At 41.5% G+C, this 27350-nt stretch overlaps 1 protein-coding gene across 6 annotated transcripts in view; it reads right to left on the bottom strand.

The window, feature by feature from the left end:
* Nucleotides 1–1462: 1462 nt before the first annotated feature.
* Nucleotides 1463–27350, bottom strand: part of COL14A1 (collagen type XIV alpha 1 chain) — a 127603-nt gene continuing 101715 nt past the window's right edge. For 2 of the 6 annotated variants that reach the window (XM_083827097.1, XM_083827096.1), the window contains exons 41-48: nucleotides 19933–19986; nucleotides 16909–16980; nucleotides 14984–15019; nucleotides 14493–14559; nucleotides 13785–13973; nucleotides 4837–4914; nucleotides 3742–3897; nucleotides 1463–2386 (exon numbers count right to left, since the gene is read on the bottom strand). In XM_083827097.1, the coding sequence (XP_083683223.1) occupies nucleotides 2061–2386; nucleotides 3742–3897; nucleotides 4837–4914; nucleotides 13785–13973; nucleotides 14493–14559; nucleotides 14984–15019; nucleotides 16909–16980; nucleotides 19933–19986 (978 nt within the window). In that variant the 3' untranslated portion in view covers nucleotides 1463–2060. Of the gene's footprint in view, nucleotides 2387–2513; nucleotides 2943–3741; nucleotides 3898–4836; nucleotides 4915–13784; nucleotides 13974–14492; nucleotides 14560–14983; nucleotides 15020–16908; nucleotides 16981–19932; nucleotides 19987–27350 lie in introns of those variants that run through there. The other 4 variants (XM_083827101.1, XM_083827099.1, XM_083827098.1 and 1 more) reach the window with 3 other exon arrangements.

Below are 27350 nucleotides of genomic sequence, written 5' to 3' on the forward strand. Positions count from 1 at the left end.
TACTTTTTTTGGCAAATACACAAATCCTGAATAATATTTTTATATCTTGGTAGTACCCACCAAACAGTTACATTTTATTACCAATACATATGCAACAAGTTAACACAGGCCCAATGCTACAGGGAGGGTTCTGGTAGCTCCCAAGCAGCCCCTTCATTTGCTTAATTCACTGCGTGTACCGCCCGTAGGCAGGGATGGAGGTTGGTTGTGCCTGCCCTGGTCGGGTGTGTGTCCGTGGAGCGGGCATCCCCGGGCTGGGGGTGCCCCAATTCCCAGCCCAGGTGACAGGGGGTGGATACGGGGAGTGCAGTGGAAGGAAAACCTGCTTCGTGGTATTAAACTCAGAAGAAAGGAACTAGATTGTTTTATATCCATACACAAATATTTACATTTGTACCCAGACAGAGTTTGAGCTTATCAAAACCATGCAACGTACTCTGACCGCTGTGTATAATGCAATGACAGTTTTGTACTTGGGTGCCAGGACAGCCTCTGCTAAACGCACGTGTGTACCTGTAGCTATACCCACTTCCTCGATGCCGCAGTATTCTGTACAGTGGGGTCATCACCAAGTTATCTCGTACTTTTCACCTTGTACAAGAAAGTGACAGGAGATACTGGTGAGTGAACTAATGGGGAAAAAAAAGAAGCAGGATAGAATGGGATCTAGCTTCAAATTGCCCTGGGATATATGCAGCCAGGGGCAGTGCTGGTATAAATGCTTCGTGTTACTAACGAGGCTGATTTCTAGGCCAGAGAACTTGAGATTAACACAGTAAAGGTATGCAGCTGTCTCAGCACCAGTGTCTCGCCTTCCTCATAAGCTATGAAGGCTTCTGGCAGTGGCCAGAAGCAAAAGCTGACACATCTTTCCCTGCGGAGCTGAACCTGAAGCCCATTGGGGCAAGCAGGAACACAGTCCTGGGAGCCACAGGTCAGCCTCTCCATGTCACTGTAGGGCTGGATTACAGGTGCTCAAAATTTGTGACTTCATCTTAGATGTATGTATGTTTTTGAGTTTCTACTTTAAAACCTTCTTTGTTGCTTAGTCTCGGTAGTGTTGTTCAAAGCTGTTCAGTGTATCGCTGTAAGATTTGTTTATCTGCTTTAACATTAATTGCTTTGTTATCCTCAAGCGGTTGGGTTGTTTTTTTTCTTTCGCTCGTCATCAGATGATCCAAGTTGCCTCTGCAACTGTTCCTGCCAGTCTTTTGACTTTGGCATGTTAATATGCAAAAATCTCCACTCCACAGATGGTACAACATCCTTATCTCATATTTATTCTCACCACTTCATATATTTTAAAAATAAGGCTAATATTGTTTCAACTAAGTGCCTGTAACCTTTAAAGTAAAACTGTTGCACAACTGTTGAGAAAGGGAAATGTATTTTCTTCTCTTTAAGTTCTGTCCCCTGAAGATCTAGACAATTGTTCCTAGTTAAAAATCAATCAAGTATAAAATTAACAATATAAAAGCTTGCCACTTTTATTTGCATACAAAACAGAAACGAAAGAGGTTCACAATAAATTATCAGTGTACTCCCACAGAACATTCTTGTGTATTTATATAATGTGGGTTAAAAAAAAATTGCATAAACATAAAATTTTGCGAAAGGGTAGTAGCTGGCTTTAAGGAAACCTGATTATGCATTGTTCTTCGGTGAATTTAGTAGGGTTGATCCGCTAGTAAAAGCAACTCATCCAAAACTAAGAGAACAGAGTCAGCTGGAAAATCGTGGATAACAAACATGGACCTTCCCGAATGGTTCTGTACAGCAACTTTACCAGATGCAGTTTTTTAGATACAGTTTGAACACTGTATCAAACAGCACTCTGGAGAAAGATCTACGAGTGATCCTTCACCATCATCTAGCACCAACCCACTAACATACTAAGTTTCTGGCATGCAAGATAATCACCTTTATTTTTTGTGTCAGCTGGTCATGTACATTTATTTTCCTTTAACATAAGAGCTTGTAAACATCTTCCGTGACAGGTCAGGTACCCGAACAAAGGGCCGAATATAGATGCACATAAAACGTTTCCCTTTCTGAACAGTTCATTGAGAGGGCTTTTTTCCGTTTGCCCTTTTGTGTACTGGAGTCTTGACGCTTCTCTTGGCTATCTTCCTTGTGAAGCGAGTAATTCCCGGGGATCTCAGTTCAACGGCTTCCATCTCTTCTCGAACGGGAGTAAACTCTGGTTGAGCAAGATGAGGTGATGGATAGGAGGACTGGGAGTATGGGGACGGTAAGGGGTAGGACCCGTGAACTACATACGGCTGTTGCTCACCATCATAAAGGTCCTCGGGGTCATAGATTTGGTAGGAGTTATGTGGCAACTGCACTACTGGGATGTCTTGATCGGTTGGCTCACCGTATCCACCTTAACCCACCACCACCAAGAGTATTCATATGGTTAACACAGGAGAAGGGGAGTAGAAAATTAAAGCATTCATTAGGAAATTGACATATATATATACTTTTTTATATATAGCGCATGTGCATATATATCATCTTTAAATACACGTTTTTATTCACATAAAGGAACAGTGAAAACATTTAATAAAATTAATAAGCTGGAGCAATTGGAAACCCACCAACAGACAGCCAAGTTAGTTGGAAACCACCACCAAAATTTGTCTCATGTCCAGTTGTAATACGGCACTTATTATACACTGCACAATCTGCCTGCTTTAGCTTATTCCAATTATGGGCTAGAATATATGATTAATGGGCAAAATGGGTCAGGCAATAACTTTTAGCAGTGCAAGGAAGCTAGGTGCGTGTACAGCTGCCAGTAAGTTCATTAGTGGTAGTCAACATCGTTGATGGAAAGCACAGAGAAGTTCAGCATCCATATCTGACCTTCAGCCAAATGAGAACTGAACCAGAATGAGTCTTTCACCTTCTGGATTGGTAGCCATTGTAAGGGATTGGGCCTTCGAACAGGAAATGAACAACAGGGAAGGGAAACGAGGAGGAGAGGAGAGGAAGAGACGACAACAAAAACATTCACGTGAGTAAAACGTACGAATCAGTTCACAGGCAGATTAAAATGTAAACATCAAACAAATATGCCTTATGCATAACATTTGTAGTAACTAGTAATTTGCTAAAATAAATTTCAATTTTAGGTTGGACAGCACCACTTTTGGTAATTGTGTTAACTTCCTCCCATGGCCTTTCCGTGCTCTAATGAAAAGGAAAGTCAGATATACAGAAGACTTAGAAAGAACTGTTTTCTCCAGACTGTTTCACTTGTTAATCACGGACACGTGCACCCCTGTTTCAGGTTACACTAGTACAGGTTTAGTAACGTTCATGCTGTCATGCCATGAAGAGGAAGTGGAGCAACACCTTTTAAAAACTACAAATGTTCAGCTCCGCCGCCACGAACATAAGGAGAGGGGGATTCAACACACAGAGCGTTCAGTTGAGGTGGAGCAGGCTCGTGGACTAACACAAAGAGGTACAAGACAAAAACCCAGTATGCTTCATCCGTTTCACAGGCCTGAATCAGATGGTGGACTCTGCTCACTGCTGCGGGCACCCCTGCTCACTGCATGGCCCCACAAAAAGCAGCAGCGTTGGACACGCCTGTTTGTACGGAGCCAACTGCATTGTGGCACAAGGTTTGCCAGTAGCCTCCATCTTACTTTGGCTGTTAGAAAGACATGGTCCTTTTCCTCGCCACCCCACCTCTGAAACCGGGGGCGGCTCTGACCGCAGCCTACTCACCTCCCATGCCGTACCCCGCGCAGGAGGAAGGGTCGCAGTACCCCGGGGGGCCGGAGGGGCCCTGCGAGCCGGGGGGCCCCGTGTGGCCGGCTGGGCCCCGCGGGCCTGGGGAGCCGGGGGGACCCGGGCTGCCAGTTCGGCTTTCTCCTGGAGGCCCTGCGTGAAACGGGGAGATAAAGGCGTGACTGGCATCTTGTGACGGCAGCGAGTCCAGGCCGCCTTGGCAGCGCTGCAGGCCTGGTGCTAGGAGGAGGCAGCACGGAGAGCACTGCGACTACGTCCAGGAGACAGCTTGAGCACGGGGGCTGCACCTCCCTGCTCCAGCGCCCCCAGGCACGCCGAGGGAAAGGCTCCAGCCTTTTCCCTGCTCCTGACAAGCCTCCGCGCTGGCTGGTGCTTTGTCTTCCGTGCCAGAGGCAGCTTTTAGCCAGAAATTTGTACTAGCGTTTCTACAGAGCAAATGTTTCACCAAGTGCCAGACATTTGGGAAGGCGGCTTCATGGGGGAGGACAGCCCTGGATGCCAGCATGGCTCTCCTGTCCACCCACTGTTTCAGTGCACCCTCTGGGTAGCGCTCTGCTTTGATAGCAGTCCTCTAACGAATGAATAGCCTAACAAAGTCAGTGCAAGTTTATGCATCTTTCAACAGGATTTGAATATCACTCTATTTTTTTCAGGAACTAAATCTAAATCCCTTTGATTAATGTGCTGAATTCACATACATTTCCCTCTCAAGTTACAGTTAGGAATGGCCTTGGGTCAATGAGGAAACAAATGCAATCAATCCAGATTAATTTTTACCTACCAGACACTATTTCAAAAAAAAAAAATACTTAGAACATTAAAAAGGAGGGTTTTGGAGAAGCAATTTATCACGGGGAAAAGGAAAATTCTTGTGTGACTGATGACACCACCGCGCATCACATCACGATGTCATATCACAGAGTAAAAACTTTACAGCAGTGAGGGGCCTAAATGACAGCTTCTTCTGCTGCATGAGCCTTAAAAGTGGAGGACACAGCCCTGAAATTCTTAGGTGCCTTGCAAAGGGGTGAGAGCGGTGTAACCCAACTGCCCCAGATGTAACGACTTTACCTGTAGATCCTGGTGGGCCTCGGGGTCCTTGAGTTCCAACACCCGGATTGCCTTTTTCTCCCTTCTCGCCCGGTAAACCTAAGGAAACGGTACTCATCAGAGCCACATCCTGCACAGAGCTGTGCAATGGTTATTATTTAACCGGGGCTGTGGTTCCATACATTACTTTTCACTTAAATACAGATGGGAGAGGAGGAAGGAGGTAAAATAGAGAACTATTTGGTTCCTTTCTCCTCTCTTCTCCAATAGCCTCTCAAGGGAATCAGTGTTCCATGGGTCTTAAGCGTGGATTCATCTGGGTGGTTTACAAGGGCACAGACCAGTTTCCAACTGCGCTTCCTGCTGGAAGGCTGCTTCTGGACTGTGCCAAGGTACAATGATGGTAAGTCAGAAGAATAGTCAGAGCCTCACAAAGCTGTCTGTAAACTGCTGTGCAGCCCAGAAAAAAAAAAATCAGATTTTTTTAATGCTACAGCCAAATTTCCTTCAAGCGTTCACCCACCAAACAGTGGTTCATCACAAGATGGGTCCACAAGAAAACTGAAAGTTATCATCGGAGGGCCTTAAGCTGCTGAAGTGCAAAAAAGTCTCAGCACAGCCAGAATCTGTCCCCCAGTTGAAGCCCAGTCTAAGAGCTTTGCAGTCACAAAACCTGACTTTCCAACACACAGTGCCATATAGTTGTGTTCGTGCACTTGCTCATGGCCCTGAATTTCTATCATTGGGGCTGATCTGTGAAGACTGCAGATCTAGGAATCCAGGAACGGCACAACATTCTTCCAGCTTTCCATCTCCTGCTCCTCTACCACTACGGCATCCTATAAAAACACTTCTACATGCAGCGATCACAATGAGCGGTGTCGAACTGAAGTAGGTGTCAAAACTACAAATTCCAGACCCTGAGTTTCCACCGGCGACTTGGAAACTCTCATAAAGTCTGTGTTTGATTTGGATGGTTCAGAGACACAAAACCCAGGCTGGTTGTGGGACCGTCCCCCCATTTTCCAGACCTCCCAATGCTGGTAATTGCTCTCACTGCTTCACAGCTTCCACGCTTTCAGAATGAAAGCCAGCATAGAGCACCTTCACGAAAACAAAGTAGACAGAAAAAAGTGCTGCTAGCCTCGATGAGGCACGCTCTCCGATTTCAGCTGACTGGCCTGCTGCCTTCCCTTCTGCTCAGGTAACTGCAACATCTAAGGAAAAATATCTACGAGGCACCTCCCGGGTGACTGTGTCCAGACTCTCCTTTTTACAAGGAGCCGTGTAAGATTTTTTTTCCTTCCTAAGCCAATTTCTGATGGATGCAAACAGGAACAAGCTGTAACTGTGAAAGATATTGCAATTAAAACCCGTCACTGACAATGCATTGCTCTCCTTGAGTTTGTAAAATAAGGGTCTGTGGGAAAGCAATCTGGTGGTTCTGTGTTTGTCTCAGGTTGGTTGTTGGGCTTTCGATGGAGGTGTAAGCAAAGGGGGAGTGGGTCCCCATCTGGTCCCAAGAAAAGGAGCTCTCCTGGTTCCTCGGCGGTTGATACCAAGACCTGAAATAGGAAGGGAGGCAGGGAAATCCCTATTTCCTGCAATCTCTTCCCCAGCTGAAGACTTGAGAAGCACCAAGGCCTCCCACGCAGCACCCTCTGGGACTGGACAATCGGAATTCACACCAGGGAGGGGATTCAGGATCCCCCAGTGAGTTCTGGGTCTGCTGCTGAACGTGTAGCCTCAGGGGCACTGTATCACATAGCGCAGTCACCTGGAAAACACGGGCCTACCTCTGCAAGTAGTAACTCTGCTGAGCTCCTCATTTTTAACCAAAGCAGGACAAGCTTGTTCTTACCCTACAAGGTTTTTTGCCACTGTTCCAGCACAGTTCAAATATTTTCTGTTTCCATTTTGTACCTTCTGTTTCCTTTGATTACACTTTTTTTTTTTTAATGTTCTTGGTGACCTGTTAGTTTTAGGCCAGAAAGATGAGGAATGGCTCTCTAGCCTGATTGCTCAAAAATTTACCATGGAGAGGGAGACCTTGTTTCAGACTTTATTCAGACTTGGGCCTGTGAGAACCTCATGAAGTTCAACTAGGGCCTGCATCTGGGGCAGGGCAATCCCAAGCACAGATATTGGCCAGGTGGAGAATGGATTGGGAGCAGCCCTGAGGAGAAGGGCCTGTTGGTTGATGAGAAGCTCAACACGAGCCGGCAATGTGTGCTTGCAGCCCAGAAAACCAACCATATCCTGGGCTGCATCAAAAGCAGCATGGTCAGCAGTGTGAGGGAGGGGATTCTCCCCCTCCGCTCTGCTCTCTTGAGACCCCACCAGGAGCACTGGGGCCCCCGGCACAAAAAAAGACATGGACCTATTAGAACGAGTCCAGAAGAAGGTCGTGAGGATGATCAAAGAACTGGAGCACCTCTCCTCTGAAGGAAGGTTGAGACAGTTGGGGTTGTTCAGCCTGGCAAAGAGAAGGCTCCAGGGAGACCTTACAGCGGCCTGCCAGTACCTAAAGGGGGCTACAGGAAAGCTGAGGAGGGACTCTTTGTCAGGGAGCGTAAGGATAGGATAAGGGTAGTGGCTTTAAACTAAAAGAGGGTAGGTTTAGGTTAGATATAAGGAAGAAATTCTTTACTCCGAGTGTGGTGAGGCACTGGCACAGGCTGCCCAGAGAAGCTGTGGACGCCCCATCCCTGGAGGGTTCAAGGCCAGGCTGGATGGGACTTTGGGCAACCTGGGCTGGTGGAAGGTGTCCCTGCCCATGGCAGGGGGTTGGAACTGGGTGGGCTTTAAGGTCCTTTCAGCCCCAAACCATTCTGTGATTTCAGGACCTAACGTCCAGAACACAGAGGAATATATTCATCAAGCAGAGCAACCACACGTCTCCCAGTGGTGGCAGTAAGTGAGAAAGGAATACAGCTTCACATTTCCTGAAATGATGCTCTAACCATCCAGTCACTGGAGCAGAGGTGGAGAGGAACCAGCACCAAGCTCTCTTCTCTCAAGCATCCTTCACATCTGATCTTTCAATTTTCTATCTTGTTTGTACACAACCACTTTGTTTTACAACTAAATCAGTTCCCACTTGGCCTTTTTCAGGCAGATAATGATAAACCTCTGGCCAAACTGCAAGATTACTAAAACCTAACCGAAGGTGAAAGGGTCTTAAGTGTTTAAATTACTCAAGCATCTTGAAATTTGCCAACATCTTTTCTTCTGGGATTCTTAGTGATGTAACATTTGGGATTCCTGTTCTCTGAGAGTATCCTCCCAGTTCAGGACAAGCCTCCTGTTTGTAATCTAGCATTTAGTTAGAGCACAGACTGCAGTTTCAAGCTGCAGTGCTATTCAGCACCTTTGACGAATGACTGCACTGCACAGCCTATGGCAGGAAGCAGTCCTAGGTGGCAGAGATGCTCTAATCCACTTTTATAGCACTGAGGGAACCTGCCAAAAAAACACATCGTCTGTGATCAGCAACTGAATTCCACACATTTTAAAAATGACTTTCTCATGCAAACCCCTTTTCCTGCATTCCAAATGCAGTTTCCAGACATTTAAAATTTGCTTAGCCCCCTTAAGCACATGGAGAGTGTCCTCTGTTGCAATTCTCTACTTTTGCTGCAGGCTTTTAACAAAGGCAATTCATCTAGATTGTCCCTTTCCATACGTGCCCTGTAAGGAAACGCTGGCCGTTTGCAAAAGGCACAGTGTGTGTGTGTGGATTGCTTTGATCATAACAAGACTGGCCCACGATAACCATCTGGAATCTACACAGATATTTAGTGCGATTGTTTATCCGACTTTATGATAACATTAAACGGTGACCTCAAAAACAATTGCCACAATATTTTCAAATCACAGCCCTCAATGCACTCGGTTATTCTTTACGCACACAAGTACATGCATCCATACACGATGTTCCCAGGAGAAATTCCAGTAAGCAGCGATAAAAACAGAACAAATCCACTCAGGCTAATAATAAAAAGCTTGTCCTGGAACATGTTATGAAGCTCTTGCACGGGGCAAACTTTCTTTGAAATCACATGGATATCCAGTTCCTAGAGCAAACATACTGGAGGCCAAAACACAAGTTTGCTTCAGGTTTCTTTTAGTCTGCTTTCCAGAAAAGTTTACCCAAGCAGGAGAGAACATAAACACTGAAGCAAGAATAGCCTGCTCCTAAGGCAAACCTCACATGAGCTAAAATCAAGCACTCTGTGAGCTCCACTAACAGGCTTCCCACCAAAGGTCTTTACTAAGAGTAAACAGATTCACAGCCCTCTTGGCCATAGTTAACAGCTCCCTCCTATCAACGATATTCAGACTTCACCCATTTCTCTTTACATCGCCCAGAAAGACATCACTCTCCGTGTTGGTTACTCCAGTGGTTAATCACTGGTAGGGATAAAAGTATGCATCAAAACTTGACATTCGGTTTAGGGTGGCTTCAAATCCTAGTAACTGTTTACAGGTTCATGCTCCGGACATACTTCAACAGTACCGGCTGTCTCCCCCCCTTCAAGTTAACTGGTTCTTTATGTTTCTTCCCTCGCCAAAATAAGCAATGGCTTGGGTTCAACCCCAAGGAGATCACAAGCAACTGAAATCAATTATTTCCAACTCTCTGCTAAATATCTCTCTGATAGCATCAGTTATCAAAAACCAAGATCATGAACACATTCCCTAGCAAAGAAAATTAAATGTCCATGTTTTCTCCACAAAGACAAACCTTAGGTATTGCTCTTTAAGAGAATATTGTCATTTGGGAAGAATTGCATATACAGCAATTGAGAAAAATTAAACTGGGACCTAAAATTCTCCTCTTTTAAAGATGCTCAGTTGTAACCATAATATATTATAACACTATGTGATTATTTTTTTTATATCTAGATGAAACTAAAATTGGAAACAAAAATATTTGACTCAGCTGGCAAAAGTTCCATTTAATTCCATTAGAACATCACCATCCGAACCACAAACATGGGGCGTTTGATAACACGTTTAACTAAACTCCTTCATATAAAGCCAGGAAGCGAGTACAGATGAAGCTGTACTTGAGCATACTGACTTTCCACTTGAGAGCTTGGGTATTGGTTGTATTTCAGTAACCGTGAGATGGAGTCAGTAGCCACAAGTTTTTTGCATCACTTCAGGACACACGATAAGGGCAGAATCCCACCCAATGGCAGGACAATAACTGCATTTTCACAGCATTTGGAAGCTAGAAGTGAATCAGTGTAACCTTTACTATGGATTTTACATCACTCTTCAAGGTTCAGAAAACCGCTGAAGTATTACAAAAATACCTGAAAAAAAATAAAATAAATAGAAAGAAATTATACTGAATCTTTGCCATTTTATATTATTTAGCAGAAGTTGAACTACTTCCTGAGCACTCAGAAGCCAGACACTAGCTATTTAAGTCCCAGTTCATGCACACAAAATCAAAACAAAAGCTGTTGGAACTAGCTGAAATATAAATAGAAACCAGTGCTGCGAACTAGTTAAAATAACAGAGGTGAATGCAGTGAATAATCAGTTTGGATGTATTTTCTTCTGAACTCCTATATTTATGCAAATATGTAAAACAGCAAAATTCTAGTAGTTTATCTGGGATTATGTATCATAACACATAAAACAGCGGGGTTTCCTTAATCTTTAAATCACTCGTTCAATGGTCTGTTGGGCCAGCACTAAGATGTTAATACTGCTAACAAATATGTATAGGGGTTTCCAGAGATGTTTCTTCTCGTGTTATTAGAAAACTGAGTAACAAATGCGTTACTGTGATCCCGATCCATTCACTGACGTCGACACAAAAGACACTGCGAACTGAATCTGTCAAGAGAATGACTTATCCTCCTCGCCGAGGTGGTCTTTCTTGGGATGACTAGCTCAGTGTAGTCCTAGTGAGAGAACACATTCAGGAATGGGACACCCTGGACCCAGAAGTTCAAGTGGAGGTTTATAACAGAACTCAAAGACATTCTCTCGATCCAAGTCTCCATCCAGAAAAATCTGATTAACGCCTGGCAGGCTGACAAGGTAAACAAGGGGAAAGAAGCTATTGGCCGGGCAAATTAGCAGGGAAGTTCACTGGTTTCAAGATCTTCCACTGCTGACATTTTCCAGTAAAGCTCTCTTTGGTGCCTAATTTTGAAGCAGTTCCACACACTGCCTTCCGAAGTCCCCACTTGTCACGGACCTGGACTGGATGGGTGGTGGGCAGGAGAGGGAACGGTGAGCATCCCCCCACTTTCTCTTCCTGCTATAACACCTTTCCGTTCAGTTCAGGGCCAGTAACAGGTTCTTGCAGCAATTCCAACAGCCCAAACTCTGAGAAAATACAAACACCCTACTAGATAAACAAGTGGGTCTTTTTTCCGTTCCAATGCCTATTACTCTTTAGCGTGCTCTGCTGACACTGCTGTCACTGTTCCAGTGCATTTTCTGTATTAAGGATGGAGGCCGACTTCTCAGAGTTGCTAATCTGGCACTGCTCTTGAACATTAAATTAACCTCATATAGAGCCAAAGGCCGGTGACATCAGTGAAAAGAAACACATTGTTCACAAAGACTCCAAATGGCTGGCTGGAGATCTTCACGACAGGACTATAAATCGGGACTTGCAGAACAAGTTAAATGCAAACAGTGCTTCAGAACACAGCAGGGGGTGATGGGCTTCAAGTCCATTTACCCTTCTCTCTGTAGTCACTGCGAACTAAAAAAACTTCCGTCCAGAAGCAGAGCAATTTTTATTTGTTAATTCACTGTATATGTAACTAAGAATGAAGTGAGAATTGGGAATGCACAAGAAACGTCCAATCAATCTCCTCAAACATGAAGCTGGTAAAAATAATTTCTACTTTTTACTGCTTTGGTTTGGAGTTAGCTTAGAGCAATCCCTTAGAAAAAGACTATGAAAATGTCAAATCAAAATGTTTCTTTCTGTTAAATAAACTGCTATTATATCCATCATGCATCAATCTACGATTTCAGTTGCTTCTGAAGAAATTAAATCCTCAAGACTAGTAAGTTAATCCTTATTTTTTCCTAGGTTCTGAACAAGCTCCTTCCCCTTCCTTCCAGGTTCTGTTCAAGGTTGTAGTTATGTGAATGCCCTAAAAACCATCCTCACTCCAAATAAACTAGCTAATTACTTTGTATTTAAGTTTACACATAGATTCTTCATTCTTAAAACAATCTTCTTCTAAGCTATAAATATAGCAAAACACTAAATTTTTGGCATCACACTTCAGGAAAATCTGCAGAGTTCTGGCTGACTGATTATATTTCTCGAAGTATGCTCGATAAGAGCTTGCTCTCTACCAAGTATGAAACTCCCCACAAGCACGACCTGCCAAAATCAGTCCCTTCTAACATCAATTATCTATAGAGACAGGAAAGTGAACACAAAAGCCACATTGAAGTGCATTATTTTGTTATAACCACCTAATATTCTTTTTTAACGTGCTTTTACTCTTTCTGTAATCACTCTACTGCCAATGTTGTTTCTTCAAGATGAATATTACCAACAGCAGGTTAGCCCCCACCATGTTCCATTTACGTGACTATCACTCTGACTTCACGGCACTACAACATGCAGGTCTCGGCCTCAGCACAACAAACACAATGGGCAATGCGTGCTAAATGCTGGATGGGTTTCCCTTTTTATACCCTGTGCTTTTGGTTCCTCCATTCCCCAGTAAAATATTTTGTGTGCTTAAATGGTTCCTGCCTGAGAAGCGATTTAAAATACATGAGTATGACTATGAAAGTAGCTACCCTGAGATCTGCATTCATTCTCTGGGTCATCACTTTTGAAAACAGTTCCTAACTTGCTGCCTCTTCCAATTTTCTTTCATCCTTTCCCCTGCCCTCTCCTTCATCATTCTTTCTGGACAGTGTCTTCTCTCAACTGGAGCAGGCAGCACCATGATTGAGAGGCCAGTACCTGAAACTTTGCCTCTTTTTTCCAGAAGGTAATTAGAATTATGGTCTTGAGGAGAAAAAAGGACAAAAATAACTCACAAGTCTACACAAAGACTTCATCTTCAAAACAATGCTTTAACGCTGGCCATCATGGCTACTGTGAACTAGAACTACTACGTTGCCAAACTGAAATGCCTTCAAAATAATTTGCTTTCAAAATTCCAGTTGGCAGACTTTGTAACAGCAACACCAATTCATTGCTCTTGAACATCACATTTGTCTCTTGGGCTTTTGGTCACTTCCTTGTGTGAGGGTCTTCAAAGCACTTTCACAAGCAGTGTCCTCACTGCTACCTCTGTGAGGTTTGTGCTACGAAGAATGCCAGGGTTGCAGAGAGAGTAAACCAAAACATGGAACTTGTTTCTTTATTATACAGTGCTGGAGGAGGAAAGGAGAAAGGGATATAGCCTACAAGTAAGAGTATAGGGAATTCTTGTACATGAACAGTTAATTGTATTATTTCTCTGTGATCTCAGCATTTCCTGTCCTTGATCCCCCTAATCCCTCATAAACTAAGATTTTTTCCCTCTTCTGACAAACTTGCTCCTTTCAAACTACCATAACTCAGAAATCTTCTGATGGACATGTCCCAAGTTTAGCAGAAAAGCTCAATCTTTCTGCAACACAAACCTATCAATTTTGTAGCTGACCTTCTCCAAAAGCTCCTTTGCTTACACTTACATAGCTCCAGCTTACTGCAGAGTTCTACTACGATGCAAATGTGACGTGCACAATTAGACACCACCAATATTCAACAGTAAGGCATTAAACCTGTCTGATCCTGTCAAATCACACATTACCTTCACGACTAGAAGCTTTCATTATGGTCTGTGTTGAGCTCAACAATCAGCTAGAGAGAAAACTTTGTCCTCAGAAATCATTTATCCGGGAGACCAAAGCCACCGCACTGTATCAGAAAAGAGAGGTGTGTTTTTGTATATGTCAAACATAAAGCCTACCTCTTTCTCCTGGTCTTCCTGGTTGACCAGGAGTTCCTGGAAACCCTTGCATGCCTGGTGATCCTTGCTCACCCTGGGGCCCTGGAGCCCCTGGCCGACCTGGCTCCCCAGGAGGTCCTGCAATGGTTCGTGTTGAGACAGACTGGCTGGGAATCTGGTTCAGGATTGAGTTATATCTAGCCATATGACCTGTCAAGAGAAAAATGTCATCATTTTCAATTTGCAGTGGAGAATCTGGTTCAGTGAAATTTGAAAAGAGCACTGGCAGGTCCTCAAGGCTGTGGTCTGTCATGCTGGGGAACTTCAATAATGCGAAGTTGTGTGCTTGTTGATGGAGAAACAGCGGTTTAGGGAATATATAGAAAAGGCGAAGAACTATTGTGTAGAATCTCATTTCCTTGCTTTGATGTGGGGTTTTTTTTTGGTATTTTGTCTGTAAAATTTTCAAATTGTTACTGCAAAAGCTTCTGTATACTCTAATAACTTGGAGACAATTCGAGGTCTTTTTTTAGATATCTGATGGTAATGAGCTCTAGTTGGACATAAATTCAGCTGAACATAAATCTAGTTGGACCATAAATACTGACAGTCTAGCCTAAAATGGACAGATTCCCATGGATGCTCTGAAAAACATCCTATTTATAAGCAATTGTGGCAGGAAGAGATGTATCCTAGATATAGGAGCATATGAACCATCAGCGTACTTACCCTGGATGAGTTGTTCACACACTTGACGAGCAACAGCACGCACCATTGCTTGGGACTGGAGATCACCCTGGATAACAAAAGCAGCAGTGTAATACTGTTTTACATCATTTCTGTCTTGAAAATGTTCAGTGCAATGAAAAACATTTATTATCCCTGCGAGATTATATCCTTGCAGATGAGAAAAAAGCTTAAGAAGTTTTGGGATTTCCCTGGTTGCCATTGGTGTTTTTAGCCAGCAAACAGAGGTCTGAGAAGATAACCCTAGTGAGAGATTTGGGAACATGCTTAATGCCACATATTTCTCACCTTCAAAATATTAATATACCTATATATAAGGCAATGACTGGAATAGAAGAAAGTTTGCCTGATTGCACAGGAGAAAACTACTGTGCCTGTAAACACAGAGAACAATAAATCATTGCAGAAAGCATTTTATAAAATACAAGGCCAGATCAGAAAAAATATGGCAGCTAACAAGTGAACATACTTACCCGCTCACCCCTTTCTCCCTTAGGTCCAGGAGCACCCTATGGAAAGATTCAATACAAAATTAATTCTTGTTTTGATCCATCTTAAAACTTTTAATCCCTAAATATCGTCTCCCTTGCAACATGAACAAAAACAAAGGTTTCAGGAAGCTATGTTAACAATAACGAATATACTTTTTCCATTTCAGTACTCATAAAAACATTCACCTTTGACAATTACATGGAGAATATATGACTTTCTCAGGGGTATGTCACATACTGAATTCTCTTGTTTAAAATGGCAGCAAGGGTAGGCCACCAGGAGACATACTTCTATGGCTCAAATGGGTCTAAAATTAGCATTGAATATGAAGAAGAGGAGGCTGATGGGAGACAAAAGTTTGTAACATTTGTAGACAATTTAGTATGACAGTCAAGATAATACTGTAACGCTGGTTAGGATCATTATGCATTGAGACAAGATATATGGGGCAGTTATGACCTCACCAATGGAGGTTTTGGGGATAGGCTAAATATCTCTCAGGAGCTCCCGAAGCAAGGAAAGGTCTGCATGAAGAGTTAACCAGCTGACTGGTATGTGCTTAAAACATAGTTTATCCTACTCGGGGAGGGGAGGGAGATACGGACCTACAAAGACTGCAAGATTATTGTTAGGCCTATTTTATATTGCTCTATTTTGGGGAAAGATAGTGATTGAAATTCAATTAGTTTTCACCTACCTAGCTGTTTTTGTGGAACTACTAGAGTTTAAACATTTGCAGTAAAGGTCTTACATGGCTCACAGGAATATCTACACTCTAGGAGATTTAGTTCAATTATCTGGAACATGTGTTTGGATATGAATTGAACAGGCAACATGTTATACATTGATAGTAATAAGTTCCATATCTCATCAAATCTTACTAGATTTCATGATTGCACTTAGAAACTATGCAGAATTGGGCATGAGGTTATTACCTTTGCTTACACATTATTAGTCATTTCACTCCCACTTAACCAAATAAATATGCTTGCCTTGGACTAGGTCTCCAAAGCAAACCGGATTTTGAAAAACATAAAATAAAATCTGTTTTACAAATCAAGTCAAAAGTATACACTGTCACATTCAGGCACCTTTAAAACTTAAAGAGAATATTCACTTTAATTTGTGTGTGGGGGGAAAGAGCACAATTCATAATTAATCAAGTGATCAAATGCTCAAATGTAACTACAAAATATATCTGAACCGTTACAGAGAAAAAGAGGTCCACTGTAAATCTTCTAGCTCTGTCTTTTATGTAATTTATACACTCATTTTATAATTGGATTCCTTTCTTCTAGTTAAAATGTTTTACTTGATAATAAATGAAATACTATTTGAAAGAAAAACTTAGGTTCTTAATACAGATTTTAGGTGTAGAGGGTGTAATTCTGAATGAAATTGCTGGTCAAATTTCCTGCAGCTGAAATTTATAGTGCTATTATAGAAAAAGCCCTGAACATTAGTCAGTTGCCCTGATGTAAACACAAAGTAATCACTAAAGACAGTTTTTTATTCATACAATATTTTCACAGTTTGAAAGTCAGAATAAACTTATTATGGAAATACTCAGGTTAATTAAAAGGCATACTTTAACTTGTAAAGCAAAGGAGTAAAAGGAGAAAGCAATGACACAGTGACCTCAAATTCATATACCGCTATGTTTTTACTTCTGTGTTTTAACCTTTTCTTTTGACTTTCTCTTACTTGTATTCCAAACATTGTATGTAAGATCAACAAATAAATTACGTATGAAAAATGAACAAAGACCGATATGACATTCTGATTAACTAGCTGCAAAAAGATCATAAGATATAAATCCTGAGAAGTTCTGAAAACAGTGAAGCCGTGATCAGAAACCAATCAATGCATAAGAGCAAATATGTTCATATTAATTTATTTTACTCACAGGAGCTCCAACATCACCTTGTGGCCCCTGGCTTCCTGTAACACCTGGAACACCTGGAGCACCAGGTATGCCCTACAAGGAAGGGAGAAAGAAAATACTTAGTGGTGGTGGCAATTGACATCCATGAGGCCCGTTAAGAGAAATAACTGTGATGGAGAGAATGTACACAGAGCAATATTCTTTCACTTAGAATTTAGGGATCATTTACAGTTGCACTGTTAAGCACAGGTACGTATTGAAAGAAGAAGGTCACACATTTTGTGGCAAAGTGTGATCCTTTACAAAATCCTAATGGCCAGTGACTCAAATAAAAGGAAACTGAAGCAGACCATTTTTCTTTTTTTATACATTACTGAAATTGAAATAAATAAAAATTATCCTCACCAAAAAAAAAAAAAAAAGTTAAAAGTTCCATTTCTGAATTTCAGAAAAATTATTAAAGCTGCTTGCTGACTTCTACCTCCTTGGCTCCTGAGGAGCCAAATATTAGGAACCAAATATTAGGCATACAGTTCTATTTATTCTATGCAATTAGCAACATGTGTCTTTAATGGAATGACACAGAAAAGATTTGGAAAGTACGTTAAAGCTGTAAAACATTTTTAAAAAGCACTAAGTATTAATTTAATTTATGTACTGCCAGAAATTAGTATAATTTAACTGCAGCAGAAAAAAACTTTATCGACTGCTCCTTACCAAAATCATGGACATGGAAAATTTTTTAGTCCTGTCCTGATAGCAATCAAGGTAATTGCTGAGGAGAAGCAGCAGTGATCTAATCCAGCCTGTTGTTCAGACAGAGGTCTAGTGTGGAAGTGAAGACAACAAAAGCAGGGAAAATAGGGAGTATGAGACTACAACAGTGCTGAATTTGATCTTGATCAGGTTCTTTTATACCTTCTCCACACAAAAGGAGAAATGCTACAAATGGTCTTTCTGTGGTCATAGAATCACACGAGTCCTAAATTGCTAGTGTTTTTGTTTAATTTATATTAGTGCCACAAAAATTTCATGGGCTGCCAAGTTGCTCATACCATGTAACCTGTTCCTATCATCTGTTTCTAGACAAACAGGGAAAAATCTTATGCAACAGAATTTTCTCATTTCTGATACTTCTTAATATTTAATAAAACATTTCAATAAATTCCATGAGGTACTGTGAATTACTACAAAACTATGGTTTCCATTCAGAGCTCAAAAAATAAGTTAGTCTTTTACAATTATTGAACTGATTTCTTCTGTTATTTTTTAATTTGGGAGCTTATTACTATTTCATTTTGTTAGTTTAGTATTCAGAAGGAGAGCAAAAATCAGGAGACTGTCCATGGGATTTTACTTTTTTTAATATCTATTTATTGCAATCAGTACAAACTGTTATGTTTCCTGATCTGGCCAACTGTAACAAAACAACTTAATACTTCCAAGTTGTAGTGTATATTGTTTGTATTATAAAATCCTTTAAAATGGTAAAACGCAAACACAGGTGATTTTTTCCACATTAACAACAAAATTCCAGGTCTGGATTTTGACACCCCTATCCAGATGATTTTGGACTTCATTTGATCTCCTTGAAAAGAAGGGGACTGTACTCAGAGTCAGCAGAAATCTGGGTGTTGGTTTTTCATATGCTATACCACAAATAAAATAGGTTATGCTTCAATATATCTGTACTACTCCACATCTTCCTGGTATATTTGAATTGTTCCTGACCAACAGGTTACCATGGACTGGGCAACCCAACAATTGTTGGGTTGACAGATAATTTCCCTTCAGATTACAGGAGGATAACACAGAAACCTTCTCCCTTGACTCAGTTGAATATGAGCTAAGTAAACAGCATGAGGCTGGAGTGAAAAAGGTATTTCCAGGGAGCCAGTGTGGTAGGTACATCTCCTAGACACAGAAAGTTCTGCCAATCGAAGACCGAAGATGGTGGGAGAAAGGACTAAGGAGTACATGTTACAGGAAAAAAAGCACCAAGAGCACAGCCCTGAGAAAAGTACTTGCGAAAAACTGACTTGTGTTGCGTGCTTTCTTAAACAGGAATGGATTGCTGAAACATGTCTAATCCTGTGACACTACTGCTGTGTTCAGGGGGATGCACAGCTAGCCAGTGAGGGAAGTGACTGTCCCGCTTTACCCTGCACTGGTGCAGCCTCACCTCAAGCGCTGTGTGCAGTTTTGGGTTCCACAATGTAAGAAAGACATAAAACTAGTAGATTGTCCAAACAATTAAGAGCATGGTTGGGCACTGGAACAGGCTCCACAGGGAAGTGGTCATGGCAGCAAGCTTGCCAGAGGTCAAGAAGCATTTGGCCAATGTTCTCAGAAATAGGGTTTGATTTGTAGGTAGTCCTGTGTGGAGCCAGGAGTTGGATTCATGATCCTTGTGGGAACCTTCCAACTTGGGGTGTTCCATGATTCTCTACGATTCTATGCATGGAGAATACTCAACACCACCAGCAGTTTTACCTAAGTTAAATCTGTCAAAAAGATATTAACCTTACCTAACCAGCCCAGCTGAGAAGGATGAGACTGATTCTGGAGACAACATATATCTTGCTTGGAAGGCAGAATGTGACTTCTGCTGTCTTTCTCGATTACTCTGTGAGAGCATTTGAATACCTGCACACACCTCCAGCCACAGCAAATCTGAGCAATTCACTTCAACTAGCAATCCTAACTGGAATTTCTTACAAAAAGAAATTCTTGCCCTAAATGTTAACAGCACTAATTTCCTTTATATAGTGCCATTATTTAGCTCAAGAACAAACTACCAATCTATTCGTGGAACAACTCTCCCTCCTTCCCATGGGAGACATTTTTTCTTGAGCTGAGTGAGAATGGAAAGCAATGACACTGGACAAGCAGCTCTCTGCCAGCCCTGTGAGTCATGAGAATTTTAGCTTCCAAGGAGAACCCTTGGCCTTGGCCTATCCACTGATGCCCAGATAACAGAGTGACCTATGATCCCCCAAAGTCCTGCTTACTTTTACAGTAACAAATTCCATGGGCAATACTCACCACTGGGCCAGGAGGTCCTTGTGGGCCTGTGGGTCCATCTTTGCCAGGAAGGCCCTAGGAAAGAAAAAATGTATATAATATTATCAGCTTTTTATAAATAATTTGTTAATCTGTTCCATTTCATCTAGAAGGATATCTCTTTTTCTCTTCTTCTTCTTAAATTAAGAACTGGTGGTAGTGTTTTTTTCAGAAGAAAATTCTCTTACTTGCCCTGGGGAGGGTTTGTTTCTGGAAAGGAGCTATACTGTAGCCAATACTTTAAAAAATCCAGCTATAGTCTCACTGTATTTTTAAAGTAAGAAGTACTTTAAAATACAAAACCCTTTGTAATGTCACTTTTCACCTCTGGGTGAATTTCTCTTATAATGCTGCCGTAATGTGGTAGATGAGAGGGTACACTGGCAAACTTCTCTCCGACAAGATGGATCCTGTTCTCACTGGTTGCAACTGTTCATAGTCCCATGGATTAAGTGCTGAAAGATGATAACTGCGAGTATATCTCTCTCCCCAGCAATACTGTACACATGTACTAGCTATCACAGAGGTCCTGACTCAGGAAGCAGCATAATGAGAATTCGATAGGAACATTCATGTGGTTTACATTACGAACATGCTTCAGAGCTTCCAGAAATGAGAGCCAGAAACTAAAGATAACTTGGAGACTGGAAAGCAAGCAAATCAGAGAAGAAAGACTGACCAGATGTAGAAGAAAATACACTATCAGTAAAGTATTCTTGCAAATTAACCAAAGTACACGCTTTGTGTCCACATGCTATAAAGCATAGGTTTCTGAGCAGCCTAGTGATAAGTTAATTACTTAATTACTATACAAACTAAAAAGGAGAAATATGACCTTATTACTGGCTCAAGACCAGAATCTGGACGTATGAGTAGAAGGAAAATGAGGCTTTGAAAGTGTTTGTGCTCACACACAGAGTAAAGAACATTCTAGTTCTCAGTATCCTGTAGAGCTTCAGGGAAAAAAAAAATAGTTCCTTTTTTGTTTTATACTTTTCTTCTGAAATTATTTTTCTTAGACTTTTTTAGTAATTAATATAAAATTAATATAGCATGGACTAGTATTAGCATGCTTTATGTAATTTGGAAATTGTGAAACAAAACTGCTTTCATGTGGCATAAAAAAATGGTTTGAGAATATTATCTCTCATGTACCTCAAAAGGATTGTTTTAAATTCCACCAGAATGGTGTTTCGATAGTAAAATAAGCCATGTAACCAATTCATGTCATGTCAGCTATGCATCCTTTGGCTTGATAAGGAAATACTTTCCTATTTCATAGCATGGCCAGATGATTCCTGAAGCTTCAAGGTACAAAGCAGGTCCCCCATAACAATAAGAACATAAGCAAACGTAATACCACAGTGGCACTGAAATAAAGATACTGTATCACAGCAGTTTTAAGACATATACAGAGAAAAGCTGCAAGTTTAGCTCAATTCAAATAAATTTCCACAGTAAGAAAAGTATGTTCAGACTTCAGAATTGGTATTTCTAGAGGAAACTAAGAATGGCATAAGGAACTTTGAAGTGCATTACAAACGATGAAATAGGTTTTCAGACACTCTCAGGAAGAAGCATTTAGTTGAAAAAAGACAATGACAGCTGTCAGAAATTTTATAGTAACATTGAATCCCCTATAAGATAATGCAAACTAGACTATTGACATGTTTTTGTAATCTGTATGACCTTCAGGAAAATTGATATCTTCATATTTACATGTATATTTCATTTTCAAAGCAACGTTTTTAAATCTCCACTTATTTTTGATCAGTCCTAATGCAGGATGAAAATTGGTTGGACCCCCTTTAAGTGCTTAATTTTCCTAGTGGAGAAGGAAATGGAAAGCCTTCCATTGACTACTAAGATCTAGCATAAAAATAACACTGTACGTCCATCCCTTCTCCCATCCAAGTTAAAGAGTAGAGCTAACAGTATAACCACAAATATCACATTTTCTTTTAATATAATTCACAATTTCTTTCTTCTAAGCGTAGTTCTTACTTTTGGCTGCTCAGGACTCATCTCCCATCTACTCTCCTAGGATTCATTTCTCTTGGCACTGTGTCTGTATTTCTTGGTCACATAAATCACCTCCTACTGTACTTGTTAATTGTGAAATTGGCTATTTATAAATTAAGTCAAAGAGAGGTTTGATTCACAGGAGAGGATGGCGATATCTATTTAGTCAGCTTAAAGACTGAACATCTTTGTGCTGCTCTGATGTTACTCAGATCACCTGATGGCCAGAAAGGATCTGATACTCATTCTCAACTTGTGAGCAGTGAGCAGAGATTAGAAGGTAACAGGAAACTGGCAGAAAGACTGTGAATCTATTTCTTCTGGCTCTTTCTCCCATTCGTTTTGGTCTGTGTAATGCAGAGGAAAATACAGTACTGTGAGAATTCGCAAGCTGTACTCAGAGCGCTGAAGCCTTAAAGATGTTATTCGCTCTTCCATTTGCTGAAATTTCTTCTTTGCTTAACTATCTCCAGAATGCCTGGAGGGATTGCACAGCACGACAGCACTTTATCTCTGATGGGGTCATAGCCAGGGTAGGAATGACTGTGTACGAAGACACCACTGGGCCACTGCATGACCAAGAGCAGGATGGGACAGATTTGGATGTGTGACCTCAAATGTAGGGCAGTTTAGACTCAAGATGAGTATTATTTTGTAAGGTCAACGTAAACTGGAGCATATTTTGCTAACAGCATGAAAAACAGTTATGGAGAAACAATGTAGCTACAATGATTTATTTTATTTTATTTTATTTTTATTAGAGATGTTATTATTTGCTGGAATACAAATGGCATCAAAAAATATAGGCACCACCGAAATCCCTATAAAATCTCAACCCTGCTGAAGACAGTGAAGACTGCCACTGACTTCACTAGAAACTCTTCAGCTTTTGGTAGCTCAAACTTTGTGGAGAAGTGATTGTTCAAGTAGGACTAGACACTGACAAATCCTCAACTGAAGCTACTGAGTTCAGGCTTGAAGGACTTCCAAATTTTTGAATATGTTTAAAAAAAAACAACTGCTAGCTGGGACCCATGACAGCCTCACCTTTCTTTTCATCTTTTTCTGATGAAAAAATTCTATAAGTAATGCTCCTCCTCTCAAAACAAACCACTGTGACCATCAGAGAAATATTACTAAACACTTTCAGTGTATTAATCTGAGGTGTAGCTCCCAAAAGATTTTGAAGCAATATGAGCTATTTTTAATTAAAGCTAACTCAGAAAAAGAGCAGAAATGTGGCTTTTTGGAAGCTTTGCTTAGAACACAGACCTTTTATTTAATCACAAAAGGCTAGTTCTGTCTCAACACACAATAATAATGTTGACTGAGCATTTCCTCTCTTCCCTGTGAAACTACCAGTGCTGTCTGTGAGCTGATAGTCTGAAATCAATTCCTTATTAATTCTTCATAATTTAAAACATATTTCTTGCATATTTTTGTTAATTACTCATGTTTTAACTCCAGCATTTTCAGTGTGCTACTAAAATTAGAATCCTGAAGACAAGATTCCTTTCCTTCTGTATCTGCATCCCTCTGACTATGCTTTTGCTTATAAATTAAACAGATCCCTAGAGCAAAAGACATGGCACAGCTCCTATTGACATGCACAGCTGCACTTCTGCGCCTTCCTGGAAAAGAATCTGTGGTTCCTAGGGGACAACGGATTGAATGTGAGTCACCAGCATGCCCCTGTAACAAAGACGACCAACCACATTTTGGCTGCAGTAGCGCAGCCAGCAGCAGGTTCAGCAGCAGGTTCAGAAGAGCTATCCTTCCCCTCTCTTCAGCACATTTAAGACTACCTCTGGAGTGCTGTGTACAGTTTTGGTCTTTCCAGTACAAGAAAGATCAACGTACTGGAGAATGTCCAACAGAGGGCCACCAAACTGGCCTGGGGCTGGAGCACAGGGCATATGAAGACAGGCTGAAAGAATGGAGTTTGCTCAGGTTGGAGGAGGTAAAACTAAGGGGCAACCTTATTGCTGTTTAAACTACCTGATCAAAGGAAAAAGAGATGTGACCAGCCTCTTCTTAGAGGTGCACAATGACAGGACAAGAGGCAGCAGGCACAAGCTGAAACGGGAAGTTATGATTAGATGTTAAGAAAATAATGTCACTGTGAAGGTGATCAAATACTGACACAGGTTGCCCATGGAGGTTATGGAATCTTCATCCTTAGAGGTATTCAAGATAAAACTTAACATGGGCCTGAACAGCCTGATCTGAGCAGACCTGTGTGAGTGCAGTGTCCAACTAGATGACTTCTGAAGGTCCCTTCCAACCTTAATTCGGTGATTCTCTAAATCCCACTTAATCCATGTTGATACAAACTGTTGACTGGAAATGGGTTTTGATCTCTGTATTGGGTTCAGTACTGTTTAACATCTTCATTAACAATGTGAACGATGGGGCAGAGTGCACTCCCAGGAAATTCACAGATGTAACGAAACTGGGGCAAGTGGCTGACTCACCAAAGGGCCATGCAGCCATCCAGAGGGACCCTGACAGGCTGGAGAGGTGAGCTGACAAAAATCTTACCAAGTTCAACAAGGAGGAGTGCAGAGCCCTGCACCTGGGGAGGAACAGCTCCAGGTACCAGTACATGCTGGGGGCCACCCAGCTGGAAGGAAGCTTTGCAGAAAAGGGCCTAGGAGTCCTGGTAGACACCAAGCCGAACATGAGCCAGCATTATGCCCTTGCCACTAAGAATGCTAGCAGTATCCTTGGCTATATTAGGCAAAGTATTGCCAGCAGGTCAAGAGGGATGATCCTTCCCCTCTACTCAGCATTGGTGAGGCTGCACCTGGAGTGCTGTGTCCAGTTCTGGGGGTCCCAGTCCAAGAGAGACAGGGACACACTGGAAAGAGTCCAACGGAGGCCTACCAAGATGGTCAAAGGACTGGAGCATCTCTCCCACGAAGAGAGGCTGAAAGAGCTGGGACTGTTCAGCTTGGAGGAGAGGAGGCTCAGGGGGCATCTCATCAATGTGTATAAGGACCTAAAGGCAGTGTGCAAAGAAGACAGAGCCAGGCTTGTTTTGGTGGTGCCCAGTGCCAGAACAAGAAGCCCTGTGTACAAACCTGAAAATGAGAGGTCCCATCTGAACATCAGGATGCACTTCTTTACCGTGTAGGTGACTGAGCACTAGCACAGGTTGCCCAGAGAGGTGGTGGAGTCACCCTCCTTGGAGACCTCAAAAGCTGCCTGGACGTGCTTCTGGGCACCCTGCTCTGGGTGTCCCTGCTGGAGCAGGGGTTGGACCAGATGGCCTCCAGAGGGCCCTTCCAACCTCAACCATTCTGTGATTCTATCATTAGGTTTCTCTCGCTGCAGCTGTGTAGATCTGTCCTCTCTAGTGGCCTGCATTTTACAAGAAAGAACAGGGATTGCAGTTGTGACCTAACTTTGGATAGTAGCCATGGAGATATGGGAAAGGGAAGACTTTTCCCCTCTCTACCTACACATATAAACAAAGGTCAGTCTCAGTCTGCTTCCAAACTTTCTACTCTTGGCTGAAAAAGATGAACCAAATGCACAAGAGAGTCTAATTACAGCCTACATACTCACCAGGAGCATGACATCAGTTTGGATTCTCTAGCATGTGCAATTCAAGCTGTATCTTTCAACAGGGTATCCTTGAGAGAGTTGGTAGAGAAACACAATCTGTTCTCTATAGTAAAACCACTCTATATCGCCTGCTGCAAATACGGTATAGCAAGAGAGGACACCAAACAACCACACCCCAGCTATAAAATGAAAAGAAAACATTTTCTACTTTATAAAATCTTTTATGACACTCTTTTATAACTGGGATCTGATGAGAGGGTAGGAGAATGTTCCTAGTACAGATTCTGAAATGTAGATTGAAACCAGTGGCCAGACAGGTTTAAAAATATTATCAGGGATAGTCAGAAAGTTTGCTTTGTTATCAGAAAATACATTTCTTCCTCTGATTCAACTTTCACACTGTATTTTTGTTACATAATCCTTTTTTTCATAGGGAGGGTGTTTCATTATGAAAATGATCTTTGTATGAATTCACACAACTGACAGGGGAGATGCTGTAGTTTTTCAATGAGCTATTAAAATCCATGAAAAGCAAAATAAAATGGGGATTAAAAAGCAGAAAGAAGTTTTCTAGATTAATGGCTGAATTAAAATGCTAAGAGGAAGAAAAAAGATCTTTTCTCAACTGATTTCAACAGTAAAATTGAATTGATGAATGCTAGAAATCAAAACAAAAAGAAGGAAAAAGAATTGTAAAAGTGAACTGATCCCAAGTACCAGCAACTGGAGGAAAAAATGCTCGATTCCAGGACTTCTTGAGTCTAATATCACATTAACCCGTTTAGTGAAGCTCTCAGAGATCTCCCAATAAATATCAGTCCCATGCTTATCTCCCATTAAAACTAGTGTGTTTTAGCCATCTGTTTAAGTGCTTTACGGCACTGGCTCCATACTAGAAGTAAAATATTTCAGCGAATAACAAATACTAACAAGGAAACGATGGCTAAGCTTAGAATAAGAAGAAAATCTCAGTTCTGGTAGTAAAATAGCTGCAAAACAGTTTGGCACCTTGGCAAACAGGTGGAAGTCCAACAAAGGAAACATAAAAGAAGGCAATTTACTTCTAAGGAATTTTCCAGTTCCCCTTTGCTGCTGCTGCAGTTACGTCTTTTATAATTATGCCTTTCTCCAGTGCTTGGCCTTCAAAGAGACTGCGGTGAAATCATTGGTTTGAATCTTCACCCATTAAAAGCAATTTTATGTTGTCATAACTTCATGGGAATTAAATGAGTTAAAACACCATAAAATTAGTTTAACATCATTGTTTGTTGCCATAGAAATAATTGCTGCTGGACAGTATTGCATAAGGGTCACACAGAGACATTAACAGGCTAACAGACCTCATTCTATGAGATCTAGGCTGTTTATCCAGTTCCTTTGATTAATACCAGAAGAAAGTGAACACATGAACCAAGCACTATTACATTATATGTAAAAACTGCCAATTTCTTTAATTGCTCTGCCTCATTATAGACTACACTGGGGTCTTCTATAAAATAAGCTCCACATGCCCTTTCCAGGTGGTATCAAAAGCCTTTGCTGCACTAGTCTTCCCCCCAGCTTTTCTGAGAAATATCATCTCTCTGTGTCAACCTGTTGAGTTCCATGTGTAGGAGAACCAGACCGCTTCTGAGCTGCTGGCTAACACAAAGACACGGAGGCTGAGTGCCTCCACTGCCAAAGACAATAAATAAAATAAAAATTCTGGGTACTCTTCACCCTGAATTGCAGAATGCTTTGTTTCACTAGGGATCAGAAATGCAGAAAGAGGAAACACATACCACTCACATATACAGTTTCTACAACCA

Source organism: Anser anser, assembly GCF_964211835.1.
Source record: "Anser anser genome assembly, chromosome: 2".
In the NCBI taxonomy this organism is placed as follows: domain Eukaryota; kingdom Metazoa; phylum Chordata; class Aves; order Anseriformes; family Anatidae; genus Anser; species Anser anser.